Source organism: Pygoscelis adeliae, unplaced genomic scaffold (assembly GCF_000699105.1).
Source record: "Pygoscelis adeliae isolate BGI_AS28 unplaced genomic scaffold, ASM69910v1 Scaffold94, whole genome shotgun sequence".
Classification (NCBI taxonomy): domain Eukaryota; kingdom Metazoa; phylum Chordata; class Aves; order Sphenisciformes; family Spheniscidae; genus Pygoscelis; species Pygoscelis adeliae.
The window spans coordinates 1692536-1707788 of record NW_008824547.1 but is presented as its reverse complement, the minus strand read 5'-3'; the positions used below and the strand labels follow the sequence as shown (position 1 = coordinate 1707788).

General features: G+C 39.6%; 1 protein-coding gene across 2 annotated transcripts in view; it reads right to left on the bottom strand.

Moving 5' to 3' along the window:
- Positions 1–1302: 1302 nt before the first annotated feature.
- PRKCD (protein kinase C, delta) overlaps positions 1303–15253 on the bottom strand; it is a 29943-nt gene continuing 15992 nt past the window's right edge. The window contains exons 4-17 of one of the 2 annotated variants that reach the window (XM_009321810.1): positions 14831–14987; positions 14119–14150; positions 13358–13443; positions 12856–12985; positions 12125–12225; positions 10823–10919; positions 9227–9360; positions 8352–8525; positions 7692–7783; positions 6450–6512; positions 4163–4301; positions 3143–3331; positions 2770–2898; positions 1303–1461 (exon numbers count right to left, since the gene is read on the bottom strand). In XM_009321810.1, the coding sequence (XP_009320085.1) occupies positions 1303–1461; positions 2770–2898; positions 3143–3331; positions 4163–4301; positions 6450–6512; positions 7692–7783; positions 8352–8525; positions 9227–9360; positions 10823–10919; positions 12125–12225; positions 12856–12985; positions 13358–13443; positions 14119–14150; positions 14831–14987 (1682 nt within the window). The remainder of the gene's footprint in view (positions 1462–2769; positions 2899–3142; positions 3332–4162; positions 4302–6449; positions 6513–7691; positions 7784–8351; positions 8526–9226; positions 9361–10822; positions 10920–12124; positions 12226–12855; positions 12986–13357; positions 13444–14118; positions 14151–14830; positions 14988–15253) is intronic. The other variant, XM_009321811.1, reaches the window with a different exon arrangement.

Sequence of the window (15253 nt, the reverse complement as noted above, 5' to 3'; positions counted from 1 at the left end):
CAGTCTGAATCTACCCAGAATCTACAGGGTGCTCCTGAGAGCTCTGTAGCATTGTATCACTAACTGTTGGAGAAGCTGATACTCGCCAGTACTTTTTTTCCATGTGCTCAGTGCCTGAGAAAATGAACTCATTTGCAATAGTGTAACAAGATGCAGAAAGCTTTTGAGAAGCAAGGGACCTGGCTTCATTCTGTATTTTACGAGCTGACTGCAGGGAGAAGAGTTTTGGAAAGAGCTTTGCAGTAATTACATTAGTTTTTCTTTCTCGTTAATAGTTAAAAATCAAAATTCAGACGTAGGTGTTGCAACAAAGCAGGACCTAGTTTTGTGCCCTTTTTACAGCAAGTAGAAGGAGCCACAGCTGCTGTATTAAAAACAAGCCAATAAAACAGGAAGAAAGATTTTGTGCTTGGCAGTTAAACAAGGTGCTTCTTCCCTGGCAGACCAGGCAAGCGGTAGTAACGCTCCACGCGGTCCTTACCTGATGATCTTCTCCCGGTAAGCTGCTGGGATCATACCGCTTATTTCTGCTAATAGGAAGTGGCGGTTAACAGCAGAAGCTCGTGCTCCCCGGCAGTACGCTGGGGCTGCTGCGGGGCGCTTGGCCCTCACTGTCTTAGAACCATCACTGCAGCCTGACTCTGCTTGGCACTGACTGCTCTGAGTCGGAGACAGGCTTTACAGAAGAGTAGTTAGAGCAGCACCGAGTGTTACACGATTAATCTCTGCTTTTGCCTAAGTCTTCATTTTTTTGGTTAATTTGCCTAAAATATTTGTGTTATTTTTGTAAGTGATCAGGGCTTACAAATTATTATTTTTTTTATGGTAGTTTAAAGACAACTGGAGTTTAATTGTATAATTAAACTGGAAATTGTATAATTAAATGGAAAAAAAAATCATAAAGCCATGAATGAAAGTTTAATGTAACTTTCTTTCTTTTAATTGAAGACAAATAAAAGAACCAAGGGCTCAAACACTTTTTAAAAAGACATCTTCTGTTCCCCGATGTCTTCTCTCGAGCAAAATATACAGCATATATATATAACAAACATAACTACATTCAAGTACCAAACAGAATTTACATTTTCCCAAATAGAGAAAATAATGCACGTGATTCACATACCTTAAACCCAAGCATGCATAAAAAACCACTGCCAATAAATCAGCAGTTGGACATAATTAATCACACTACTGTGTATTATTCTGAAGTATTGACAACATCGTTGGAACGCGTAACACAGCACTTGGGAGTTTTCGGTTTATAATGTTTAACCCTGCTTTAAAGTCCGACTGTTCAGAGACTTACTTGTCTAAGATCTGTTCAAATTTAGGGTTAATGAAAGAAAATCCATCAAATGCAGACTGATCCATGGACTCGATCAGGTTTTTGTCACTGTAAGACAATTTTGGCTTCTCACTCAGAAATTCTCTGTCAAAGTTGTTGTAGTCGCTTGCTGACTTCTGTGTTAAACAGAGAGGGAAGATAGTTTGAGGCAAACTGTGTGATTTCTTCCAGAACAAATTGCTTAAATACAAAAGGTTAGGAAGTTCCTTCTTGAGCTCCCTCCCTCCCTCCCCCCCCCCTTTAGAGAAAAATGTCCTTTTTGCCTATTTTAACAACACTGTAAGATTACAACTGGGCAATTGCTTATTGTTAGTTGAGAACAAACAGCATCAGGTCCCTTTGGAGAAGAACCACCTGGATTTGTGATAATGTTTCATAGAATTGCCCAAAGATTCTCTGTTGACAAAAGCAACGCAGCCCTTAAATGTAAGCCCAACATTTCTTGCCATTAACCAAAACTTTTGACTTCCTGAAAGCATTTTACAGCCTGTACTTGTTCAGAGAAAAAAAGTGATGCCCTATTGCAGCTGCTTTGTGCCTGGATAAAATGTTTGTGCATGTTTCACAAAAAGTCACGTTACTAAAGACCATGTTTTACACTCTGAACCTCCAAAGGTTACTGTTCGTAGGATCCTTACGCTTCCAGAGTTCCCATTTCTATGGGAACGTGCAACATGAAGCCTTCTGTTCTTGAATGGGACAGCTCTCCTCCATCGAGGATGTAAGTACATTTTAAAGAGACTGGGTTACCTCCAGATCCTTTTACCTGTACCAGTACAGGGTGGAGGAAAACTGGTTTGGATTTTTAACGGGGTGAGATGAAGCAGCAGCATCCCATGGTGCTACAGACTGTAAGTAACGCGCTGCCTGTTCTTTAGATGTTTTTTCAGGTAACATCAGCATGTGTGTTACAAATAGTTCTAAGTCCAGTAGTATAGAGAATGCATCTTTTTGCCCACTTGGAGGCTCTCGGATGAGTTTGAAACAGCACGTATTTAATGCTTGTACAGAATGCCTGCAGGCAGATACCAACTCAGTAGCCTCAACTTATTGGTCCTTCTCCCATGTGGCATTACAGAAGAGAAAAATGCAAGAAACTATCAACCTTTCTAACATCAAGGAGAATGGATATCAGAACTATCAGTTGATTTTCCTGGAGATTATATTAGTAAAGAAGCTCCTGAGAGAGTATAGGAAGACAGTCTTGATTGATAGGAAGATTTCAGGACAGTCAGATGAATATAGTGCACCTTTTTATAACCGAACCATCCAAGAACAATGGGGTTTGAGATACATAACGATCTCATTTATAAAATGTGAGGAGAAACTTGCAGTAGGATAGTTTGAGCAAGTTAGAGAAATCGCCCCTTACCCCTAGGCTGACATGTGCAATACTGCTACAGAATAAAGAATAACCCCCGTACCACTTTTGGCCTGAAAGGAGGGTCTACCTCCCTCTTCTCTAGCGCCGTCCAGTTGATGGTTTTGAAGAAAGGATGGTCTCTGATATTCCCAGTGACCCCAAGTCGTCTTGTTGGATCCCTTTCAAATAGCTGCAAGAGAAGATAAAGCCTTACGTCTGCTCAAAAGGTAGGTGGCACTGGAAGAATAATGGGTATACTGCTAAACGAACAAAAGTTGCTTACAGTAAACAGAGCGTTAGTAAGTAAGCTGACCTGGCTTTCCATTTGTAAAAGTAATTTGCTTGCTGATAAACAGCTCCTTTTAAAAGCCTAGATTTGTCCCTCCCTGGACAAAGACAGTACCAATGACCCATTCGTTGATCATCACTCCCACCTTTTCTAATATATCTTTTGATTCCTTGGTAATCCAGCGTGGGTAGTGAGGGATGTCCACTCGGATTGACTCAAACAATTCATCTTCATCATCCCCGTGGAAAGGGGATTGTCCGATAAGCATCTCATACAGCAGGACCCCAAATGACCACCAGTCCACAGAGAATGTGTACCGCAAACCTTGCAGGATCTTGTTCCACAGAAGTGCGGAGGAAGAAATACAAGTAATTAGTAAAAGGCAGCAATATATACCAAAAAACAGAAGAGGGGTTTTAAGAGAGAATCTTTAATAACTAGGATATTTTTTTGGGGGAAAAATCCAGCTATTTGACAAATTGTTGACACGGATGCACATCTGTAGTTTTATCCTTGGCTGCTGTTTGTGAAAAGGTGGACAGGTCTTTGCTCTCAATTCAGAAGTTTTCTCCGTTAACTTTAAATAACCATCTACTTGGAAAACATCTTCTCTAGATTCTTTACAAGATGAAGGGAGAAGCAAGTAGCAATGAAAAGTCGATCACTACTCAAACAGACTTTGACATCATTTATAGCTTTAACAGCTACCTACCTTATTTGGACTACTTGGCAAATCAGATTTAAAAAAAACAACTACGAATGCAGGGAATTTAACTTAGTGAGATTCCCCTTCGAAGCTGCTTTTGCTTTGTATTTTGGTTGTTTGCATGGGCACAAGTCTGTTCACCATCTGCAGTGCGCATAGATTGATTTTGCGGGAGCCCCGTGTGTATGCTAGCTGTAAGGCATAAGGGAAAACTAGCTCTTCAAAAACTGAACATTTTAGCATTCCAAAAACGTGTTTTTTTTAAACTTGCAGCTATAGAATATTTGCAAGTCTCAAGTACTATCTACAGAGAACTCAGATTTAATGTTTTTTTTCTGTGCTAATTAGACTTTTACATTTCTGAACTATTAGTCTACAAAGGGATGATTAATCACAATGGCCATTCTAACATCAGTGTCTTAAATCCATCCCAGCGGTATGTGGCAGTGACATACTGACCTCCGGAGCAATGTAGTCTGGGGTCCCGCAGAAAGTGCTTGCTTTGTTCTCGCCAACAACATTTTCTTTGCACATTCCAAAATCGGCTATTTTGATGTGGCCTTCTTTATCAAGCATCACATTGTCCAGTTTTAGGTCTCTGCAAAAAGTGTTTAAAAAAAGAGTTACGTTTTAAGGACCAATGAGTCATTTTTGTATTCAGATGCATGCAGTTTCTTCACTGATAAACACCTACCCTACATCATACAAAGAGGCTTTTCAAGAAAATCATCATCCGTCAACACAATACATACAAAACAGTATTTTTGTACTTCGAAGGCGGTAGGGAGAAAGGAAGAATTCTCCCTTGTCAGAGTAAGTAAGAGGCTGAGGTGTATATATGGTGTGTGACCTTATAATCCTCGACATTTGCTTTCAGGTGGAAAAGCACACCCAGTGCTTCTGGAAGGAGGCATGAGTTAATGCCCCACCAGCTGACATGGTGCTACACCAACTCCGTAGCTCAAAAGAAGGATTGTTGGATTCCTAGAATGTTTGGCAGGAGCATGAATGTTTGAAGCCTGCCCGATATTTATACTACCTGTGACTTGTTCCTAGTTACAGCACAAGGGCGTTCATGTGTTGTGGCCACGGTCTGTGAAGTGTCCTATTCATGTCTTTTTTCAGAATAACACTATTCAATCAAGAATAAGAGCTTTTTAACAGCATTTTCCAAAAGCTACATTCCCTCCCTTTGTGATGCATTTTTTGTCCATCTGGCTGCAGAAGCACATACCAAGGAGGGCAGGCTGAAGAGAAACTGAACAGCCCTTCTGCTACCAAGACAGACTTGAATAGAGCAGATAATTTTACATGAGAACAGGGCAGTCTTTTCTCCTGGTAACTTAAGTTCCCGGTATCAGCTACTTACACTGCTCAGACAGCAAGCTGCAGCTCGAACCAAGAGTCCCTGATCTAACGCAACGCACCATAAATCCTTCCATGTTTGGACATCAGCTGCTGTTCACCTGAGTAAATTGAATATATTTGAGACGGGGAAAACTCATTGTAACTTAAGGCACTGCACTTACCTAGCTACAAGTTCTAAAATCTTTTGTATGGATGTGAACTCACATGCAGCACCTACCTAAAACTGCTTCAGTCAGGTTCTGTGATTATACTGGTAAACATCCTGTGTGAGACAGGGAAAAAGAAGTGCCTTTGGTTTTGCTGGTGTCTTGTTGGGAAATGGTACTGTTTCTCTGAAAATATTTCATACTATGAAATATTCCAGGAACATTCTAATTTAACATAGGGAAATTTAACAGCAAGCCTAAAAATGCTCTAGAAAATCTGGGATGGAACGATTTCATGCCAACATATCCTGGAGGCTGAGCCTTTCCGGTATAAAAACCTGCAGGAGGCAATGGGAATACAGTTGGGTACATTAAGTACCTTCCTGGGTAACGGCTGTCCTCTTGGAGAGGCAGGTAGGCTTGTAAGAATCATCTTTTTTCACCAAGGGGGATTCCTGTAATGTTCATCCTCTTTACAAACACTTCTTTACCAGCCTCTAACTTCAGAAAATTGCTTTAAAGGATGGATGTTCCAACAGATGCTTCCTGTTTCTATAAGGGAGATGGACAATACCAGATGTTTTGGCGCACATTCACCTAAGGCCTTGTGTAACTTGCTCTCAAGCACACGGCTGTTATTCTTTGTACCTGTTCGTTACAGAGGTAAGAGCTACCTGAGCAAGTAGTTACCAAATGGTGCTCTGAAGCTGGGGGTGGGGTGAAAAGGCTGGAGAAAGGAAATTGAGAGAAAAACTACATTAAAATAAACTTCTGATCTCTTGTAGTGTGGGTATTTACAGTAAGAAGCAGCTGCTCAGGAACTGGCCCCTGACATTTCAACCTGGTGAGGCAGAAGCATCAATATTGTGGTTTCAAGGGAAGGCAAAAGCAGATGACTTTCACCTGAGTGGTCTTCACAAGGCCAGTAGGAATCAATAGCCTCAAGGATCCCTCTCCCTTGCCTCCAAACGAAATAGACTTGTGATCTGAAGGCAGTGTTTAAAAATAAGTGAAACAAAACCTCTTTTGTGTAACATAAGTAACGTTCCATCATTCTGGTTGCTGAGGAAAAGACAGACAGATATAGATTCATCTCAGGCATGTTAATGTCCTTGGAATAACATCAGATCTCTGACAGACAGCTTTTACTTGTTACATCAATCAGTAATTCAGAGATGCATGAAGTGCTAAGACAATTCACAGGTCCCACACTGGAGCTAGTTGGTACTCACCTATAAATAATGCCTTTGCTGTGAAGAAACTGTAGCCCACATAAAATTTCAGCTCCATAAAACCTGAAAAGACAAAAACATCTTTTAATCTGTCTTGCTCAGTTAAAACATAGTCAATGCAGCTGGCCAAAAGATCTTCATGGAGTGAGAAGTATTGTATGCTTCTTTAAATACTAATATACCTGTATTTATGTAGCTGCATGCTGTAATCTTCAAGTTAATCCCTTCACCACACATCTGTGTTATCTAATGCCAAACAGCAGAGGGGACAGCAACTTGCCTTAATGCTTCATTCCACTTCCATTAAGGGAACATTGTCCCTTTTCTACTTTTTAATAGTCTTTGGATATATTTACAGAGATATGCACATGCCTTTTGAAAGATGGCTACTGGGAGCTCAATACTCACAGGGTTGCTTTAGAGAGAGACTGGGCACTAATGGCTAAGTTAGAAATGGACCTCCTTCGGCAGCTGCCCAGTTGCAGCAGACAGACTGAAAAGTAGCATTGCTTCAGGGGCACTCTTCTCAAAAAGGATGTGATAATCCAGAGGATATGAAGGGGAAAAAAAAAAGAATGCTTTTCTCTACCCCCGGAAATATATTAAAAGTTTGGTGGTGGTTTTTTTTTTTTAATTAAACAAATACAAAACTATTTCCACTTCTGTACAGCAGAATGAACGTTGACCCAAAAACTTCAAATAGGTACAGAGGATGCCAGGAGAGGCTGCCAGATGCACAGATGTTTGCTGAAATGCAGGTAAGCTGGAGGGGCTTTGTCCAGATTTTTGCCGGGGAGAGTGGGAATAGAGCTTGCCGTGACCCATAAGGGTACTATCATGTCAACTTAGCAATACTAGTAAATAGTATAAGTTTTGGTTGTTTTTTTTCTCCCCGTGCTGTTTTCCAATTTTTCCATCAAAATACTGTCCTAAAGGACACTGAAACTGTACCTTTTGCTTTTCAGTGCTGGCTTATATTGCAATTCACCTAGCATCTCTAGGTACAAGCATCCCTTAAAGTAAAACATCGCACTGCTACGTAATTTCAGAAAACCTAACTCCACACATCATTAAGTGAGCTGCTTCATTGTATCAAACCAGTGTCTAGAAATAAATTTTCAATCGTCTGCCACTGAACCTTGAGTGAAAGACTGCAGGTAAGTGGTGCAGAACTAGAAGCAGCAAAAACGACAGAGACGAATATCATTCATGGAGATAGGGACTGAAGGGGTGTGGACTTACGTTGCTCTGTAGAGATCAAAACGCCCCTTGTCTTGTATGTGGAACATCAGGTCTCCTCCATTCAGGAACTCCATAACGAAGAACAGATGATCCTGTTTGCAAATAACCAGAGAATGGAAAAATTACTGATGCTATTGCAACCGCATGTGAAGTAGCGACGCGGCTACTTGGGGACCAAGCAGCCACTTTCCTCCTCTCCTGAAGTATTTCTCTATTTCATGCACCCCTAAGACTGTATGAGGCTCCTACAGATTTGAGTAGCCTGGTCTTGTATTGTAAAGCTAAATAGCTGATCTTGTATTCTGTGGATTTCTAGACTTAGTAAAAATATACATTTAAATAGACTTAACTGACTTCTACCTGAGACAGTCATCTTTTTTCCCCTCACTGAGGGTAAAGCTAAGATCAAGGATTTAAATTAAACTGCCTCTTATTCCAGATTGCACAGATGTTTGTCTGATCTCGTTCTGTTCTCATCAACGTATGTGGGGGTCATACTCATTATTTAGTTTCCACAAGGCCTGTGAACTATTGCACAGAGCACAAGAAAAGAAAATTTAATTCTTGCATCACTAAGTTACTTTCACTTGACTGTTGGTAACAGCATCCATTAAAAAGCTAAATCTGTTGTGTTGCTGTTGCCATTGGGCTTTTTCCTACCTTTGTCTGAAACGTGCAGTAAAGATGCGTGAGAAATGGATTTTCCCATGCAAGTGCGAGGACCCGCTTTTCCACCATGGTACATTCCACATCATCATCAATTAGCACCACATCTTTTTTCAGAGCTTTGATAGCAAAGAATTCGTTCTTCCCTTTCAGCTCAGCAAGCAGAACCTACAAAAATAAAAGATGAGATTACAGCACGTGTAGGAAAGAAAGACTGTTGCTGATGGTATCAGTAAGGGAAAGTCAAAGGTGTTTATAGCAGGTGCAATGACAATTAAAAAGCACTTAAATGGGAAAGATGAGTGAGATTTGGGAAGGTGAAGTTGCTGGGCATAGAGATGAGGAGATGTGGCTCAAGGACCATGTAACACAGGCACAGCAGCTTCCAGGGCAGTTTTTCTGTCAATGATGTCTTGTGAGTGTATAAACAGAAGACATGTAAAGCCTGTTCCTTCATTAGAGCTGTAGTTTCAGAGACAACAGTGGACAGAATCTGTGGAGGTCATGCTGCTCTCCCACATCTTCCCCTGCCATCGCACTGGAGCATTATGAGGCTGTTTGTTTCTATACAGGGTGTAGGAACATAAAACATCCTTTTGCACTGTGGTGCATAAAGGGCAATGCTTCTGCCTCGATACTAAATAATTGAAAAACTTGTGCATTATGAATCACTTTTGAGTTTAGACAAGATTCAGGCGATTAATTCCTAGTGTCTTTGACAAAGATGGCTATATTCAATTCTGTTAAAAGATTATCTACCCGAGCAGCTGTAGTAGTAAGAAACACCTTTCTGGTTAGTGGAAATAGCCCATCACGTTGCAGAGATCAAACAAGGCAGTCACCTTAAGCTCCGTAAGTTTGTTACATACCTTTCCAAAACTTCCTTTCCCTAGTACTTTATGGAAGACAAAGCTGTCTATGTTGAATTTTCTCCTGATTGCAATTCGTGACGCTGTCCTGGCTGTGCTTCCCTCCCAGAGTTTATCGTACTCGCTGTTATCTGCTAATTGAAACAGGGAGTTTAAAGTTCAATGTATGCAGAAATACTGCATGACTCAGATCCCCCGCTAGGAATTAAGTACTGACATGCTATGTCAATGCATCTGCTGCTGGAATACTGGCAAATCTAAACATGAGGGTCAACTCCTGTAGTTTATAACAAAGTTGTTTAAATTCCGCAAGCATACTTGGTAGTGTTGGATTTGAATTGAATCTGTAATTGTTTCTAATGCTGGGTTTAAGCAATACTTAGGCATTATAAAAGTCAAAGGCCCTAACTTCCCCCTTATGATTAAGATACAGAGCAGAACTTGGAGAAAAACATAGTTTACAAGTTTTGCTTGTAAACAAATTATTTTTCTTCTGTTAACAGAACAGGCTAGTCCCTCAGCCTAAGCAGAGAGGCTGTAAAAAGATCTGATTTATGTCCAATGCTGGCCAAGAAGCATGATCATACAGGTTAAGCCTGATTATATCCTAAATAACTGTACTTTTTTTTTTTTTTACCTCCGCTACATAGATCTTCTGGGTCACTAACAAGGCACTGATGATAAACATGAGATGTTACCATGTATGCCCCATAAGCTGCCCAGCATCTGCAATAACCCAGGGAGGAATCAGAGTGGCTGCACCCTGACTTAGTATTAAACCAAACCACCTTTGCAAGAGTTGTTTTTCTCTGTTCTGACAAACCAGAACAAATATGGTAAGTAATATCAAAATAACTTTCTTACTGAGCATTTCAACAGCATTAGCTCAATGTAGGGATGAATAAATAAAATCCTGTACCACTCCCAAACCACCCATTATCTCTTACCGAGCCTGGTGATTTCCATCTGGTAGAAAGTTACCTTCTACTGTTGCATTTATTTTTGCATAAATTATCATAGGTTAGCAGTTATGAAAATAAGCCTTATACAATGCTAGAACTCCTTAGCAATAGTAAAAAAAAAAAAAAAAAAAAAACACCTTACTCTGATAGGACTCCAGGTACTACTTAAACTATTTCAGCTATTCAATCTCAAGCAGCATTTTGGCTACTTACATCCTAAAATAGACAGCACTTGTCATTGGTTTCTAATAGTTTGTGAACAAAACAAGATGATTAACAACGTGCGTGACATTTCAGTTACAGGAGGGAGGGAAGCGTGTTGTACACGTGTGGCTGGTTAGCAAGGCATCCTCCAGTTCCACCATGGAGAACTGTGCTGCAGCGAGCAAAGCAAGCATTTTGCAGAAAGGTGGATGTGCTCGTGGACTAAAAACTACAGGTATTTGTCAAAAGTTATGTAAGCATTTTTGTGTCCAGGAGAAGAAGGTAAAAAGAAATACATGCTTTTTTTTTTTAAACAGTGCTTATTAAAAAAAAATTGTCTAACATAAGGCAAGAAGGAATAACTACTTAAATTGTTATTTTGGGTAGTCTGGTAGGTAAAAGGCTAAATTAAAACACTAGCTTTTCTCACCTGTTGTATCTCCTCCTGGAGCTCTAGGTTTCTTATCAAAATCTTGATAAATACCAACACTTTCTACAGATCCAGAATCGGACCTTCGTGTAGATTTCTGAGGAGGGGAATATTTGAAATTATATTTGCACTATTACTTTAGACATACTTATAACAATAGCTGTTAAATGTAACATGATGGCAGTATAAACTTTTCTTTTTAATTATTAACTCCTAGTACATATCTTTTCTCAAGAAGTATGTTCATAGACTATTTAGCCACATTCTTTACAGCTTCAGATCAACCAATTGCTTCACTTTCTTCACTGCAAGAAAATAAGTCATTGAAATTCCTGAACAGTCTACGTTGTATTGTTCATTGCAAAATTATTAAAGGTATAATGGTTTGAATCCACAGTGGGAAGAATTTAAACTGTGGGAAAATGGCCCCTTAGATATATGTTCATTTGAAACAGGAGATGGGAATCACTGTCATACTGGATATGCTGAAGTCATATCTATGTGTGACATCCGTCTTTAGCACAGGGAACAAATTTTACATACGGAAGATCCCCAAGATCAAATTTCAGTAATGAAAAGATCGAGCTTTTCTGTGTCATGAAAGAGCTGGCACAACAGCTCTCCCTGTTTTCAAAGTAAGTATCCTGTGAAAGCTTAGGAACACTCAGGTCAGAGGAAATACTGTTGGCTTTTGTGATATATTTTCCTGTTTTATTTCAGAGCTTGTGTCTGAATCTTTATTTGCAACTCAGAAGTCAACCACAAGAGACAGCCATGCCGCAGCAGGAGATGAACAACGTAAACTATGGGGCCAGTGTTAATTCCAGAGGAGTTTTCTCTATGTGTGTGTTATACACATATATCAGATAATATATATCAGATTAATAAAAATTGATAATATCTGGTATATTTCTCCTTATTTATTTAATTTTAGCATTCAAGTGGAATTCTAAAGTTGAAGCATGGAAAAACAGACTTCAGCATTATGATACCACTGTTTAAACAATTAAACAGAAAGGGAGAGAATAACCTTGGCACCACAGAAGTTCCTGGATTTCAGGAAACCACACACCTTTTTAAAAATTCTTTGTTAGGTGGGATTCCCCCTCCCCCCCAATTTCAACTTCAGGCTATTGACATCTTTATTAGTCTCTTTACGGGTCAAATTAAAAAGAGAAAGCTGTTTGCATTTCCTCTGTTCCAAACTTAGTTCCCCATAAAAGTGATATGGAAAAAATTAAGTAAAAACCCCAAAATACTCTGAAAACAACTCATTACCTGACAAATGGCAATAAAGCATACCTGGCTAACTTGATTTAAAGCTTCAGCTAGCAACTTCTGGTTTATTCCACATAAGTTTGCCACCTTCTTCTGGCATTTATGATGCACATTCATCCCACATTCTAAAAGAAATGTAAGGACCGTTATACAAGCATGAGGAAAATACTGTCCAACGTTACAACAAAAAAGGCTGTTTCTTTGTGCAGTTCAGAAACCTTGTTATGAGACCAGACTGGACACGGATCTATCATTATTAATAAAATTGCAGTTTTAATCTTTAACTCAATGAAGGCTACAAAAATTGTTCAAAAGGAAGAAAACGCCAATATCATCATTATTCTCAAAATCTGTTAAATAAAGATCATCTTGCCTTTTGTGGGAGAATTCTAAAAATGGTACTTACAGTAAACACTTTACACTTTTAGGCACTACCTTGAGTCAGATGCACCAAATTTCAGCTATTCCTGAAGTAGTAATTTTGATTATACTCAAGATCACACCTCCACAGCATGTTTTCTGACTGCATTAGAAGCTCACTTTGGCTGAGCTGTCACATGAGCCAAGTGCCCATTTGTCTCTCTCTAGTCGAAAAGCTTTTTCAACCACACATGGATGAAATGAATCCCGTTCTATATAACACGTATAGAAATGCAGTGTGTAGCAATAGCTAATCTCTAGTGGGGGGCGGCGGGGGAGAGACTACACTGGAAAAGCATGGAGGGGTCCCAGCTGCCCTCCCTCCTCCTCCGTACCTTCGCATTTGAGTCCTTGTTTGACCAGGCCCCAGAGCAGGCTGCCGCAGTGGTCACAGAAGGTAGGGCTCATGTAGTTGTAAACTTTGAAGCGATGAGGCATGTCAATGTTGAAACGTTCCTTTTGAAACTGAGGACAGGGAGAGGGGTGAGGCACTTTACCCAAAACAGGACTAGCTTCTTCGAGAAAACAGCTTGGATATTACAAAGCTACAACAATTTTATCTTGAATATCCCAGTTTTAACATCCCTCATCTAGCAGGGAAAGAATCTGCCCATCTAATATTACCCACCCCCTTGCAGGGCTTTTAACTACTTTTCTTGTGTTAAAGTTTCATCCACTACACATTACGTTACATGCAATCTTCAAGAGAAGACAGTACCTTGGGCTGAACAGCCAAGAACCTCCCAAATGGACTTGGCCATTTGTATACAAGGTTATGTTAATTCAGGAGTGTTTAATTACATAATTACACTCTGACTATATTGTTCCAGCTCTTACCATTGTGTCCCTGCTGTTGGCTGCAGTACCAGTACACCTCCCAATGATTTTATCAATACATTTCTTATGAATAGCAGCATTGCATTCTTCAAGACATGCACAAGGAAAAAAAAAAGGATTCCTTCAGATAATAAATTCATGGGATGAGGTGTTCGCATTTCATAGCATAATGTGAAAAAACACACTCCTTTCCAGCATACTATATACCAAAACCTTTCTTTTCTATCAATCAAGATTATGATCTTTTTTAAGCTGATTCCCCCCATTTTCTTTTATCATAACCTCTATTTCTAAACTAAATCTGCCTCCACAGGCAATGCCACAGGATTTGATAACAGAAAGACAATATTATGCTTTTGAGTTTTACCCTTTGATATCTCTCCCGCTGTTTGGAGTAATGCACAGAGATCTATACTAAGTCAATAGTGCTTTTCAATTCAGCTGTAAAACCCCTCGATAGTTTTAATTCATTTTAGAAAAGGTGTCACAAAAACTGCTGTCATAAATGAATGCAACTTTGCAACAGCATTACACGCTTATGAGAACAATAGCCAAGCCTAAATCTTGATACTAAAAACTCGGGTAGGAATCATAATTAGACAGCCTTAGGTTATTGTGCAAAACTGATGTTTAACATCTACTACTACCTGTGGTGATGATGCACTGTGCCGTGCATATTTACAGAAGATTTTTCAACAGTAACTATTAGATCTACAGATTCATGTGGAAAGTAGTACAAGAAAAAGGTATAATCAACTTACGCCTACATTTGTATCCCTGCTTGTTGAGTCCCCTGAAAAAATAAATGATAAAGAAGGAAATCAAAACCATACGTTTGCTGGAATAAAAGGTGGTTTGTTTATTTTAACCACGTCAACCAATTGATCCTTTGTCTATGGGAATATTTGTTCCAATTAATAAACTGGTCTAAATTCTGCTATTCAGAATCCTCTGTCTTAGGAAAGCAAGGTTCAGAAGATAAGGTAGTGTGTTTTGATAGACCAGCAAATTAGAAGGGAAACCCAGAAAAGACAAGGTTTCAATCACATAGGACGCTCTCCTAATCTGACTTACAATAACTGCCTTTTATTATGAAAGGGATCCAGCTTCTTGCTCTCTATGGGTCTTTACTCTGCTACCAGCCACTTCACATCTCAAAGTTTGAGCATTATTTTCTCAGATCCACCCATCTCATTCTCTTGTGAAAGAGCTGCTGTTGATCATGGGCCAGATTTCACTTGATGCTGATGGAATTTTTGCCAATTATTTCAGTGGCAAAAATGTTCAAGTTCTATTTTTCAATGTGAAGGAGACAACTATAGTTCCTAGGTATAACAATGCTCTTAGTAAATATGTAGTTTCTGTTTCCCAACACATGAATTTACATGTCATTTTTTGTCTCAATATACCCGAAGTGAATTTTGCAGTTATTTGGCCCTTGGGGGTGGGGGAAGCTTAGTGTTTCCTTCTTACCATACAAAGTCTTTGCAGACAGAGCAAAATGTAGGTTGTCCAAAGAAGGTAGCAATAAATTCATGATTTTTGATGTAGTGGATTTTGGCTTGCTTGATAGCTCCTCTCCTGTTCATAGTTACTGTCCCCTCCTCTTCCCTCATTGACTGTTTGCAGTCTAAGGGGGAGACAAGTAGACACACTTTTAATACTTTAAGGTATTACAAAGATTAATATTTGCTTCTCCAAAAAGTTCCATTTGTTTTTCTGTTTCAGACTTGTGTTTCTATTTATTTTACACCTGCATTCTGCAGACTTGCAGTCCAACAAGTGTGGAACACACACTGCTTCCTAAGGTGTCTCCGTGTCCTTGTTTGCAAGCGCTTCCCTCTCCTGCTCATTCAGAAGAAGCCTTCAGCAAATGAGCTGAGAGGAAGAAGCAGG